The sequence below is a fragment of the Suncus etruscus genome, chromosome 1, assembly GCF_024139225.1.
Source record: "Suncus etruscus isolate mSunEtr1 chromosome 1, mSunEtr1.pri.cur, whole genome shotgun sequence".
Taxonomy (NCBI): Eukaryota; Metazoa; Chordata; class Mammalia; order Eulipotyphla; family Soricidae; genus Suncus; species Suncus etruscus.
Window position 1 is genome coordinate 48221899 of NC_064848.1, and position 12250 is coordinate 48234148.

The 12250-nt window shown below is 36.5% G+C and overlaps 1 protein-coding gene across 1 annotated transcript; it reads right to left on the reverse strand.

Moving 5' to 3' along the window:
* Positions 1-11357: 11357 nt before the first annotated feature.
* LOC126002610 (interferon omega-1-like) lies at positions 11358-11945 on the reverse strand. The gene has a single exon (XM_049769393.1). It carries the CDS (start codon positions 11943-11945, stop codon positions 11358-11360), a length of 588 nt encoding a protein of 195 aa, XP_049625350.1.
* Between the last annotated feature and the right edge of the window lie 305 nt (positions 11946-12250).

Sequence of the window (12250 nt, forward strand, 5' to 3'; positions counted from 1 at the left end):
GATCGAGTTGAACAGAACACTAATAAGAATCAAGAAAATATGAAGACAGAAATCACAAAACTCCAAACTGAAATAACAGGTCAAATAACAGGCCTGAAAAACTCAGTAAATGAATTGAATGACAAAATGAATAAGCTCTCCAAGAGGGTAACAGAAGCTGAGAATAGAATTGGTGCTGTGGAAGATGAGATAAATAACAACTCCATACAGCGGGAGAGATTGGAAAAAAAAACTTAAAGCAAATGAACAGACAGTGGAAAAATTAGTCAAAGAATGTGAACAGATGAAAATAGAAGTTTATGATAAGCTCAACAGAAACAATTTAAAAATCATTGGAGTCCCAGAGACCCAGAAAGAAAATTTTCAGGAAGAATCAATGGTCAAGAATATCATTAAAAAAAATTAAAAAAAAAAAAAAAAAAAGAATATCATTAAAGAGAAACATCCAGAGCTAAAGAATATATGCGATCAAATCCTGCATGCCCGAAGAGTTTCAACCAAAAGAGATCCCAGAAAAAATACCCCAAGACACATCCTAGTCACAATGACGAATCCCACAGATAGAGACAGAATTCTGAAAGCAGCAAGATCAAAAAGGGAAATAACTTGAAATTTACAGCAGACCTGTCACCAGAAACACTCAGGCCAGAAAGCAGTGGTGGGACATAGTGACAAAACTCAATGAAATGAATGCTTCGCCTAGAATACTGTACCCAGCAAAACTCACTTTCAGATTTGACAGAAGAATACATAGTTTCACAGACAAAAAACAGCTCAGAAACTTTACAGACTCAAAACCAGTCTTAAGAGAAAAACTGAAAGACCTAATTTAAGACAAGACTAACGAAAAGACACGCAAAATTTCAATACAAAGATGGCATTAAATCCCAGAACAATTCTTTCAATGTCAATGAATGAAATGCACCAGTTAAGAGACACAGAGTGGATAAATGGATCAAAAACTCCATCCAACCTTCTGCTGCCTATAGAAAATGCACCTGAAAAGTCAGAACAAACGTAGACTCAAAATAAAAGGCTGGAGGAAAATTATCCAAGCAAAGATACCCATAAAAAAGCTGGAGTGGCCACACTAATACCAAATGATGCAAACTTTATACTCAGGAAAGTTGTAAGGGACAAAGATGGACATTTTGTATTAATCAAGTGGTATGTACAGCAGGAAGAAATAACTCTCCTAAACATATGCACCGAATGAGGGGCCAGCAAAATATTTAATACAATTGTTGACAAATCTGAAAAATAATATCAATAACAACACAATAATTGTGGGGAACCTCAACATGGCTTTGTCGACACTGGATAGGTCAACCAGATTGAAACGCAACAAGAATATACTAGACCTGAGAAGAGAAATGAAAGAAAGAGGCCTAGTAGATATAAATAGGACACTCCATCCCCAGAAACCTGGAAACACATTTTTCTCCAATGTACATAGGACATTCTCCAGGATAGACTACATGCTGGCACATAAAACATACCTCCATAATATTAAGAGAATAGAAATTTTGCAGGCTACCTTTGCTGATCACAAGGCTCGGAAATTATATGTGAATTCCAAAGGGACACAGAAGAAAAACTTTAACACCTGGAAGTTAAACAGTCTCAGACTGAATAAGCAGTGGGTCCGAGAGGAAATAAAAACTTTCCTGGAAACAAATAATAATAAAGATACAAACTATCAGAACTTATGGGACACAGCAAAAGCAGTACTGAGAGGAAAATTTATAGCTTTGCAAGCACACATCAGGAAGGAAGAAGGAAGAAGAATTAGAAGGTGCTCAACAAAGAACCCAAAATTAGGGAGACAGAAGGAAATAATAAAGCTGAGAGCAGAAATCAACAAAGTGGAAACCCGAAAAACAATCTGAAAGATCAACTAAAGCAGAAGTTGGTTCTTCGAAAAAAATAAACAAGATTGATAGACCACTGGCAAAACTAACAAAGAAAAAGAGAGAGAAAGAAAATTGATAACTCGTATTAAGAATGAAAAAGGAGAGATTACTACTGATATGGCAGAGATTCAAAGGATAATCAGAAACTACTTTGAGAAACTCTATGCCACTAAAAATGAGAACCTGGAAGAAATGGGTAAATTCTTGGATTCTTATAATCTTCCACGGTTGAATGAAGAGGATGTAGCATATCTAAGCACCCCCATCACTATTGATGAAATTAAAATGGTAATCAAATGTCTGCCCAAAAACAAAAGCCCAGACTCAGATGGATTCACTAATGAATTCTTTCAAAAGTTCCAAGAGGAACTACTACCAATCCTGGCAAAACTCTTTCATGAAATCAAAAAAAAAAAAAAATGGAAACACTTCTAAATAGTTTTTATGAAGCCAATATCACCTTGATACCTAAATAGAGATGCTACAAAAAAAGAAAATTACAAACCAATATCACTGATGAATGCAGATGCAATCGATCCTCATCAAAATCCTGGCAAATAGGATTCAATGCCTCATTAAGAAGATCATCCACTACGATCAAGTAAGTTTCATCCCAGGAATGCAAGGATGGTTTAACATCAGTAAATCTATCAACATAATACACAATATCAACAACAAGAAAAATAAAAATCACATGATCATATCAATAGATGCAGAGAAAGCATTTGATAAGGTCCAACACCCATTCTTGATCAAAACTCTCAGCAAGATGGGAATGAAAGGAACCTTTCTCAATATAGTTAAGGCCATCTACCACAAGCCATTGTGGCAAATATTATCCTCAATGGAGAAAAACTAAAAGCCTTCCCTCTAAATTCTGGCACAAGACAAGGCTGTCCTCACTCACCACTCCTATTTAACATAGCACTGGAAGTACTTGCTATAGCGATTAGGCAAGAAAAAGATATCAAGGGAATCCAGATAAGAAAGGAAGAAGTCAAGCTCTTGCTATTTTCAGATGTCATGATATTTTACTTATAAAACCCTAAAGACTCTACCAAAAAGCTTCTAGAAACAATAGACTCATATAGAAAGGTGGCAGGCTACAAAATTAACACAAAAAAGCCAATGGCCTTTCTATATACTAATAGTAATAAGGAAGAAATGAACATTAAGAAAACAACCCCATTCACAATAGTGCCACAAAACTCAAATATTTTGGAATCAACTTGACTAAAAATGTGAAGGACATATACAAAGAAAACTGTAAAACTCTGCTACAAGAAATAAAAGAGGACACACAGAAATGGAAACACATACCCTGCTCATGGATTGGCAAGATTAACATCATCAAAATGGCAATACTCCCCAAGGCATTATACAGATTTAATGTGATCCCTCTAAAGATACCTGTGACATTCTTCAGAGAAGTGGATCAGGCACTTTTGAAATTTATTTGGAACAATAAACACCCTAGAATAGCTAAAGCAATCATTGGGAAAAAGAATATGGGAGGAATTACTTTCCCCAACTTTAAACTTTACTACAAAACAATAGTTATCAAACCAACATGGTATTGGAATAAAGACAGGCCCTCAGATCAGTGGAATAGGCTTGAATACCCAGAGTATGTTCCCTAGACATACAATCACCTAATTTTTGATAAAGGAGCAAGAAATCCTAAACGAAGCAGGGAAAGCCTCTTCGACAAGTGTTGTTGGCACAACTGGCTAGCCACTTGCAAAAAATTGAACTTAGACCCCCAGCTAACATCATGTATGAAGGTAAAATCCAAATGAATTAAAAACCTCAATATCAGACCTGAGACCATAAGGTATATAGAACAACATGTAGGCAAAACACTCCAGGACATTGAGACTACAGGCCTATTCAAGGAGGAAACTGCACTCTCCAAGCAAGTGAAAGCAGAGATTAAAAAATGTGAATATACTAAGCTGAGAAGCTTCTGTGCCTCAAAAGAAATAATGCCCTGGATACAAGAGCCACCCACTGAGTGGGAGAAACTATTCACCCAATACCCATCAGATAAGGGGCTAATCTCCAAAATATACAAGGCACTGACAGAACTTTACAAGAAAAAACATCTAATCCCATCAAAAAATGGGGAGAAGAAATGAACAGACACTTTGACAAAGAAGAAATACAAATGGCCAAAAGACACATGAAAAAGTGCTCCACATCACTAATCATCAGGGAGATGCAAATCAAAACAATGATGAGATACCACCTCACACCCCAGTGATTGACGCACATCACAAAGAATGAGAACAAACAGTGTTGGTGTGGATGTGGAGAGAAAAGAACTCTTATCCACTGCTGGTGTGAATGCCGTCTAGTTCAACCTTTATGGAAAGCAATATGGAGATTCCTCCAAAAACTGAAAATCGAGCTTCCATACGATTCATCTATACCACTCCTAGGAATATACCCTAGGAACACAAAAATACAATGCAAAAACCCTTTCTTACACTTATATTCATTGCAGCACTATTTACCATAGCAAGACTCTAGAAACAACCAAGATGCCCTTCAACAGACGAATGGCTAAAGAAACGGTGGTACATATACATAATGGAATATTATGCAGCTGTCGAGAGATGAAGTCATGAAATTTTCCTATACATGGATGTACATGGAATCTATTATGCTGAGTGAAACACTCAGAGTGAGAGAGAGAGAGAAAAATGCAGAATTGTCTCACTCATCTATGGTTTTTAAGAAAAATGAAAGACATTCTTGCAAAAATAATTTTCAGACACAAAAGAGAAAAGAGCTGGGAGTTACAGCTCACCTCATGAAGCTCACTACAAAGAGTGATGAGTTTAGGTAGAGAAATAACTACATTGTGAACTGTCCTAATAATGAGAATGTATGAGGGAAATAGAAAGCCTGTCTAGAGTACAGGCAGAGGTTGGGTGGGGAGGAGGGAGATTTGGGACATTGATGATGGGAATGCTGCACTGGTGATGGGTGGTGTTCTTTACATGACTAAAACCCAAACACAATCATGTATATAATCAAGGTGTTTAAATAGAATATAAAAAATTTACAAAAATGTATAAATTCTATAACATAAAATATATGAAGAATTTGCACTATGAATTTTGTTAGCACTAAATAAACCATCTGATTTTTAAATTATTGAAAAGAGGTTCAAGAGATCCATGGATGTGTCTGCAAGAAATGCTCTAATAAGATTCTAAGTTCAGTTCTCAGTACTTCCCACATAAGCCAAACAAAAACATGGTGGCTGTGCTGGTTGGATCCTGGATGCTGTAACAAATTATATCTTCTTTGGTGCATCACAGCCAGGTGTGTGCAAGCACCTGAACTACTGTGTCTTAGCTCCAGTTACCACTACATCTAAAAATGACCAATGACACAATGTGTACAACTTAGGATAGCCATTTTAATGATGCTAATCCTTCCAATCCATGAAAAAGTTATGTGTCTCCATTTCCTTGTGTCCTCTTTAATTTCTTAAAATAAGGTTTTGTAGTTTTCTTTGTATAGGTTCTTCACTTCTTTAGTTAAGTTGACTAAAGGTATTTGAGTTTGTGTGGCACCAATGTGAACAGGGTTGTTTTGTTTTGTTTTGTTTTGATGTCCATTTCTTCTCATTATTTGTGTATAAAAAGGTCATTGATTTTTGTGTGTTAATTTTGTAGGCTGACACTTTTCTATATGATTCTTTGTTTCCAGAAGCTTTTGGGTAGAGTCTTTAGGGTTTTATAAATGTAGTAGCATGTCATGTGCAAACAGTGAGAACTTGACTTTTTCCTTTTCTATTTGGATGCCCTTGATAGCTTTCACTTTTTGTTTGTTTTTTATCGTTAAATTATCTTTATTTAAACACCGTGAATACAAATATATTGTAGTTGTATGATTACAGTCATGTAAAGAACACCCCCCTTCACCAGTGCAAGATTCCCACCACCAATTTCCCAGATCTCCCTCCTCCCCACCCCACCCACACCTGTACTCAAGACAGGCTTTCTATTTCCCTCATCCATTCACATTGTTAGGATAGTTCTCAGTGTAGTTATTTCTCTAACTGTACTCATCACTCTATGTGGTGAGCTTCATGTCATGAGCTGCACCTTCCAGCCCTCATCTCTCTTGTCTCTGAAAATTATTGCAAAAATGTCTCATTTTTCTTAAAACCCATAGATGAGTGAAACTATTCTGTGTCTATCTCTCTCCCTCTGACTTATTTCACTCATAATAGATTCCAGGTACATCTATGTATAGAAACATTTCATGTCTTCATCTCTCCTGACAGCTGCATAGTATTCCATTTTGTATATGTACCACCGTTTCTTTAGCCACTCATCTGTTGAAGGGCATCTTGGTTGTTTCCAGAGTCTTTCTATGGTAAATAGTGCTGCAATGAATATAGGTGTGAGGAAGGGATTTTTGTATTGTACTTTTGTGTTCCTCGGGTATATCCCTAGGAGTGGTATAGCTGGATCATATGGAAGCTCAATTTCCAGTTTGAGGAGGAATCTCCATATCGCTTTCCATAAAGGTTGGACTAGACAGCATTCCCACCAGCAGTGAAAAAGAGTTCCTTTCTCTCCACATCCCCGCCAGCACTGCTTGTTTTCCTTCTTTGTGAGGTGTGCCAATCTCAGTGGCGTGAGGTGGTACGTCATAGTTGTTTTGATTTGCATCTCCCTGACGATTAGTGATGTTGGGCATCTTTTCATGTGCCTTTTGGCCATTTGCATTTCTTCTTTTACAAAGTGTCTGTTCATTTCTTCTCCCCATTTTTTGATGGGATTAGATGTTTTTTTCTTGTATAGTTCTGTCAGTGCCTTGTATATTTTGTATATTAGTCCTTTATCTGATGGGTATTGGGTGAATAATTTCTTTCACTCAGTGGGTGGCTTTTGTATTCTGGGCACTATCTCCTTTTAGGTGCAGAAGCTTCTCAGCTTAATATAGTCTCATCTGTTTATATCTTCTTCCACTTGTTTGGAGAGTGCTGTTTCCTCCTTAAAGATGCCTTTAGTCTCAATGTCATGGAGTGTTTTACCTACATGTTGTTTTATATACCTTATAGTTTCAGATCTGATATCAAGTTCTTTAATCCTTTTGGATTTTACCTTCGTACATGGTGTTAGCTGGGGGTCTGAGTTCGCTTTTTGCAAGTGGCTAACCAGTTCTGCCAACACCACTTGTTGAATAGGCTTTCCTTGCTCTATTTAGGATTTTTTGCTCCTTTATCAAAAACTAGGTGGTTATATGTTTAGGGAACAATGTCTGAGAACTCAAGCCTATGCCACTGATCTGAGGGTCTGTCTTTATTCCAATACCATGCTGTTTTGATAACTACTGCTTTGTAATACAGCTTAAAATTGGGGAAAGTAATGCCTCCCATATAGCCTTTTCTTTCCTGAATGCTATGGCAAGAACTTTCAACATTATGTTGAATAGGATTGGTAAGAGGGGGCAGCCTTGTCTTGTACCAGATTTTAGAGGAAAGGCTTTTAGTTTAATCTCCATTGAGAATAATATTTGCCATTGGCTTGTGGTAGATGGCCTTGACTATATTGAGAAAAGTTCCTTCTATTCCCATTTGTTGAGATTTTTTTTAAATCAAGTATTTGGTGGACCCAGAGTGGTGGCACAGCAGTAAGGTGTCTGCTTTGCCTATGCTAGCCTAGGACGGACTGTGATTCGATCCCCCTGCATCCCATATGATCCCCCAGGCCAGGAGACATTTCTGAGCGTATACCCAGGAGTAAACCCTGAGCATCACCAGGTGTGGCCCAAAAACAAAAAAACAAATTGGTGTTGAACCTTTATCAAATGCTTTCTCTGCACCTATTCATATGATCATATGGTTTTTACTTTTACTTTTCTTGTTATGGCATATTATGTTGATTGATTTACATATATTAAACCATCATTGCATTCCTGAAATAAAACATACTTGGTCATGGTGTATGACCTTCTTGATGAGACACTGGATTCTATTTGCCAGAATTTTGTTGAGGATCTTTGCATCTATGTTTTCAACAGGAATATTAGTCTGTAGTTTTCTCTTTCTTTCTTTCTTTCTTCCTTTCTTTCTTTCTTTCTTTCTTCTTTCTTTCTTTCTTTCTTTCTTTCTTTCTTTCTTTCTTTCTTTCTTTCTTTCTTTCTTTCTTTCTTTCTTTCTTTCTTTCTTTCTTTCTTTCTTTCTTTCTTTCTTTCTTTCTTTCTTCCTTCCTTCCTTCCTTCCTTCCTTCTTCTTTCTTCTTCTTTCTTTCTTTCTTTCTTTCTTTCTTTCTTTCTTTCTTTCTTTCTTTCTTTCTTTCTTTCTTTCTTTCTTTCTTTCTTTCTTTCTTTCTTTCTTTCTTTTCTTTCTTTCTTTCTTTCTTTCTTTCTTTCTTTTCTTTCTTTCTTTCTTTCTTTCTTTCTTTCTTTCTTTCTTTCTTTCTTTCTCTCGCTTTCTTTCTTTTTCTTTCTTTCATCTTTCTTTCTTCTTTCTTTCTTCTCTTTCTTTTTCTTTCCTTCCTTCCTTTCTTTTTTCTCTCTTTTTTCTTTTCTTTCTTTCATCTTTCTTTCTTCTCTTTCTTTTTCTTTCTTCTTTCTTTCCTTCCTTCCTTTCTTTTCTCTCTTTTTTCTTTTCTTTCTTTCTTTCATCTTTCTTTCTTCTCTTTCTTTTTCTTTCTTCTTTCTTTCCTTCCTTCCTTTCTTTTCTCTCTTCTTTTCTTTCTTTCTTTCTTTCTTTCTTTCTTTTTCTTTTTCTTTTTTCTTTCTTCCTTCCTTCCTTCCTTTATCTTTTGTTTTCTCTTTCTTTCTTCTTTTTCTTTTTCTCTTTTCTTCTTTCTTTTTCTTTCATTTTCTCTTTCTTTCTTTCTTTTTCTTTTTATCTTTCTTTCATTTTCTTTTTCTTTCTTTGTTTCTTCTTTCTTTTTCCTTCTTTCCTTCCTTCCTTTCTTTTTTCTCTCTCTCTCTTTTCTTTTCTTTCTTTCTTTCTTTCTCTTTCTTTTTCTTTTTTCTTTCTTCCTTTCTTCCTTCCTCTATCTTTTGTTTTCTTTGTTTCTTTCTTTCTTCTTTTTCTTTTTCTCTTTTCTTCTTTCTTTTTCTTTCATTTTCTCTTTCTTTTTCTTTTTATCTTTCTTTCATTTTCTTTTTCTTTCTTTGTTTCTTCTTTTTCTTTTTCTCTTTCCTTTTCCTTTTTCTTTTTTTTTTTTCTTTTTTTTTTTTTTTTTTTGGTTTTTGGGCCATACCCAGTAACGCTCAGGAGTTACTCCTGGCTATGCGCTCAGAAGTTGCTCCTGGCTTGGGGGACCATATGGGACACCGGGGGATCGAACCGCGGTTCGTCCAAGGCTAGGGCAGGCAAGGCAGGCACCTTACCTTTAGCGCCACCGCCCGGCTCCCCCTTTCCTTTTTCTTTCTCTTTCTTTCTTCCTTCCTCTATCTTTCATTTTCTCTTTCTTCTTTTTCTTTTTATCTTTTTTCTGCTTTCTTTCTTTTTCTTTCTTTTCTTTTCTTTTCTTTTTTTGCAGCATCTTTGTCTGGTTTGGTATCAGGGTGATGTTAGTTTCATAAAAACTATTTGGGAGTGTTTCTGTTTCTTCACTCTCCTGAAAGCCTAACAAGGATTGGTAGTAGTTCCTCTTGAAAGGTTTGAAAGAATTCATTAGTGAATTCATGCAGGCCTGGGCTTTTGTTTTTGGGAAGACTTTTAATTAGCATTTTAATTTCCTCAATAGTGATGGGTCTGTTTAGATATGCTACATTTTTCTTATTCAACCATGGAATGTTATAAGAGTTCTCTTGTTTTGTAGCATAGAGTTTCTCAAAGTAGTCTCTGATTACTCTTTGAATCTCTGTAATATCTGTAGTGATCTCTCCCTTTTCATTTCTAATCTTGTTTATTAAGTCTCTCTCCCATTTTTTGTGAGTTTTGCTAGTGGTTTATCAATTTTATTTTTTCAAAGAACCAACTTTTGCTTTTGTTGCTTATTTTGGATTGTTTTTTGGATTTTCACTTTATTCATTTCCTCTCTAAGCTTTGTTATTTTTTCTGACTATCTATTTTTTGTTTTCTTTTGTTGATCATTTTCTAATTTTTATAAGCTGTGTCATTAAGCTATTTATGTAGGCCCTTTCTTCCTTCCTGATGTGTGCTTGCAAAGCTATAAATTTTCTTTTTAGTACCACTTTTGCTGTGATCCACAAATTCTGATAATTTGTTTCTTCATTTGCATTTGTTTCTAGGAATCTTTTGATTTCCTCTTTGATTTCATCTCTGACCTACTGGTTGTTCAGTAGTGAGCTGTTTAGTTTCCAGGTGTTAAAGTTTTTCTGCTGTGTTCCTTTGTAGTTCACTTCTAATTTTAGTGCATTGTGATCTGAGAAGGTAACCTCACCAGTAGGGAAATAAAGAACTATTTATTGTCTACTCATTAGACGAGTATTTCTTTGCCCATATTTCCTTATTTCTATTTTACTGAGTAAGTAAAATAGTTCTTTTCCTCCCTACTGGCGTGATTCCTTTTATCTGCTAATGGCCACTGGATACTTACAATATCGTTCCTGGGCCACATAATGCAAAGACCAGAGGTTGCTAACAAGAGGCATACAAGTATGTTCCATTATAAACAAAAGCAGGATCACATGATTCTAGAGCCTAATATGTTCTAATGATATTTTTCCCAACCTTGAGACATGCCTTCACCTACCACTGTAATGCTGCTTACTGATTGATGCAAACCAGCTTCACTTCAGACAACAGGATGTTTCTCCCCAAATTTCTTAAATTTTTTAAAATTCCAGTCTTGACAGGCAATATATGTCAACTGATAAGTGTTTCACAGAACTTAAGTCAAATATCACTTGAATGCTAGAGAAATAATACAGTGGATAGTGCACTTGCCTTGTAGCAATGAGCTGGGTTTGAGACCCAGCATCCCATATAGTCCCCGGAGTACCACATGGGTGATTCCTCAGTGCAGAGCCAAGAGTGACCCTGGAGCATTTTGTGGTTTGCCTCGCCTCCCCTACCCCAGAAAAGACAGTACAATTTGCTATACATTTATTTTTAGATTTATTTATAAAATATGGATTTGGATTTTTAAAGATAAAGGTTTAAACAGTTCTTCTGGATGAGTATGTAATGAAACAAAATTTAAAGTGGAACCTATATTTTTAATTTTAACACAAAGAAGGGTAGTGTTCTATATATTAAAATTAGAAATATGAAAATAAATAACTATAAATAATAAATAATATTTGGGTTTCTTCTCTGGTGAAAACTGTCTATGACTAAAGAAATTTTGGCATATTTTCATTACTATTGCTAACAAATAATAAACTTAATTAAAATTCAAAGTTTTGTTACTATAGTTCTCATAAGCGCTATTTCAAATGTCTATAAATATGTGCATCAGTGAGCTGGCATGTTCCTCACTGAGATTCAGTTCAGGATGACCCAAGGTCTTCATTCTTAATGCTCAGTCTGGCTTGCAAGGCTGTTGATAGCCAGAAGGATCTCATGATTTCCACTCTGACAACCTCCCAGGCACAGTCACTGTATTTCTTCTCTCTCAGGTAGAGATGGATGCCCCGGAAGTACTTCTTCATGGCCAATGCTGAGACCCAAATGTCATAGGCAGCGCTCTCCTCTGCCCTTATTTGTACCAAACAGGAGTCCAGGTCTTCCAGCTGCTGATGGAGTCCAGTGCGCAGAGGGTCCAGGAGGGCCGGGTTCCAGGCAGCTGAGGAGCCCTCTGTGAGGAAGAGCCGGAAGAGCTGCTGGAGCATCTCTTGGAGCACAGACATGGCCTGGGCCTCCTGCAACTGGCTGTCAGCCACCATCTCCCAGGGGAATTGGAAGTCTCTTCTGTCCTTCAAACAAGACAAAGGAGAGACTTTTCTCATTTGGCCCAGAAGTTCAAGGTTCCTCCTGCTAACTAGAACATGGTTCTGAGGCAGAACACAGCCCAGAGAGCCAGCAGGGCCACAGCTGAGTGCCACAAGGGCCATCAGTAGAGAAAGCAGGAGTGCCATTGGGAAGAGAAGGAAGATGCTGATCTGGCTGAGCTGGGCTTATGGGTGAACCTTAGTCTGGGTTCTCTGAAGATATTCTCTGAGCATACCTCTTAAATAGGGCACACAGATTTTCACTTTTCAAATACTGCCTTCTACTTTTACTTCCTTTTTTCTGGTTTTCATTGAAATATTCTCCATTTGGTTTAAAACACAATGCCATCCTTTTTCTTTTTGCAGAAAAAAAAATTTCCCCAGGAAGTTTGTATCATTCAATACAAATGCAAGTTTATCAGCCAAAAAGTTCTTTGTCGCGAAGGCAGAAG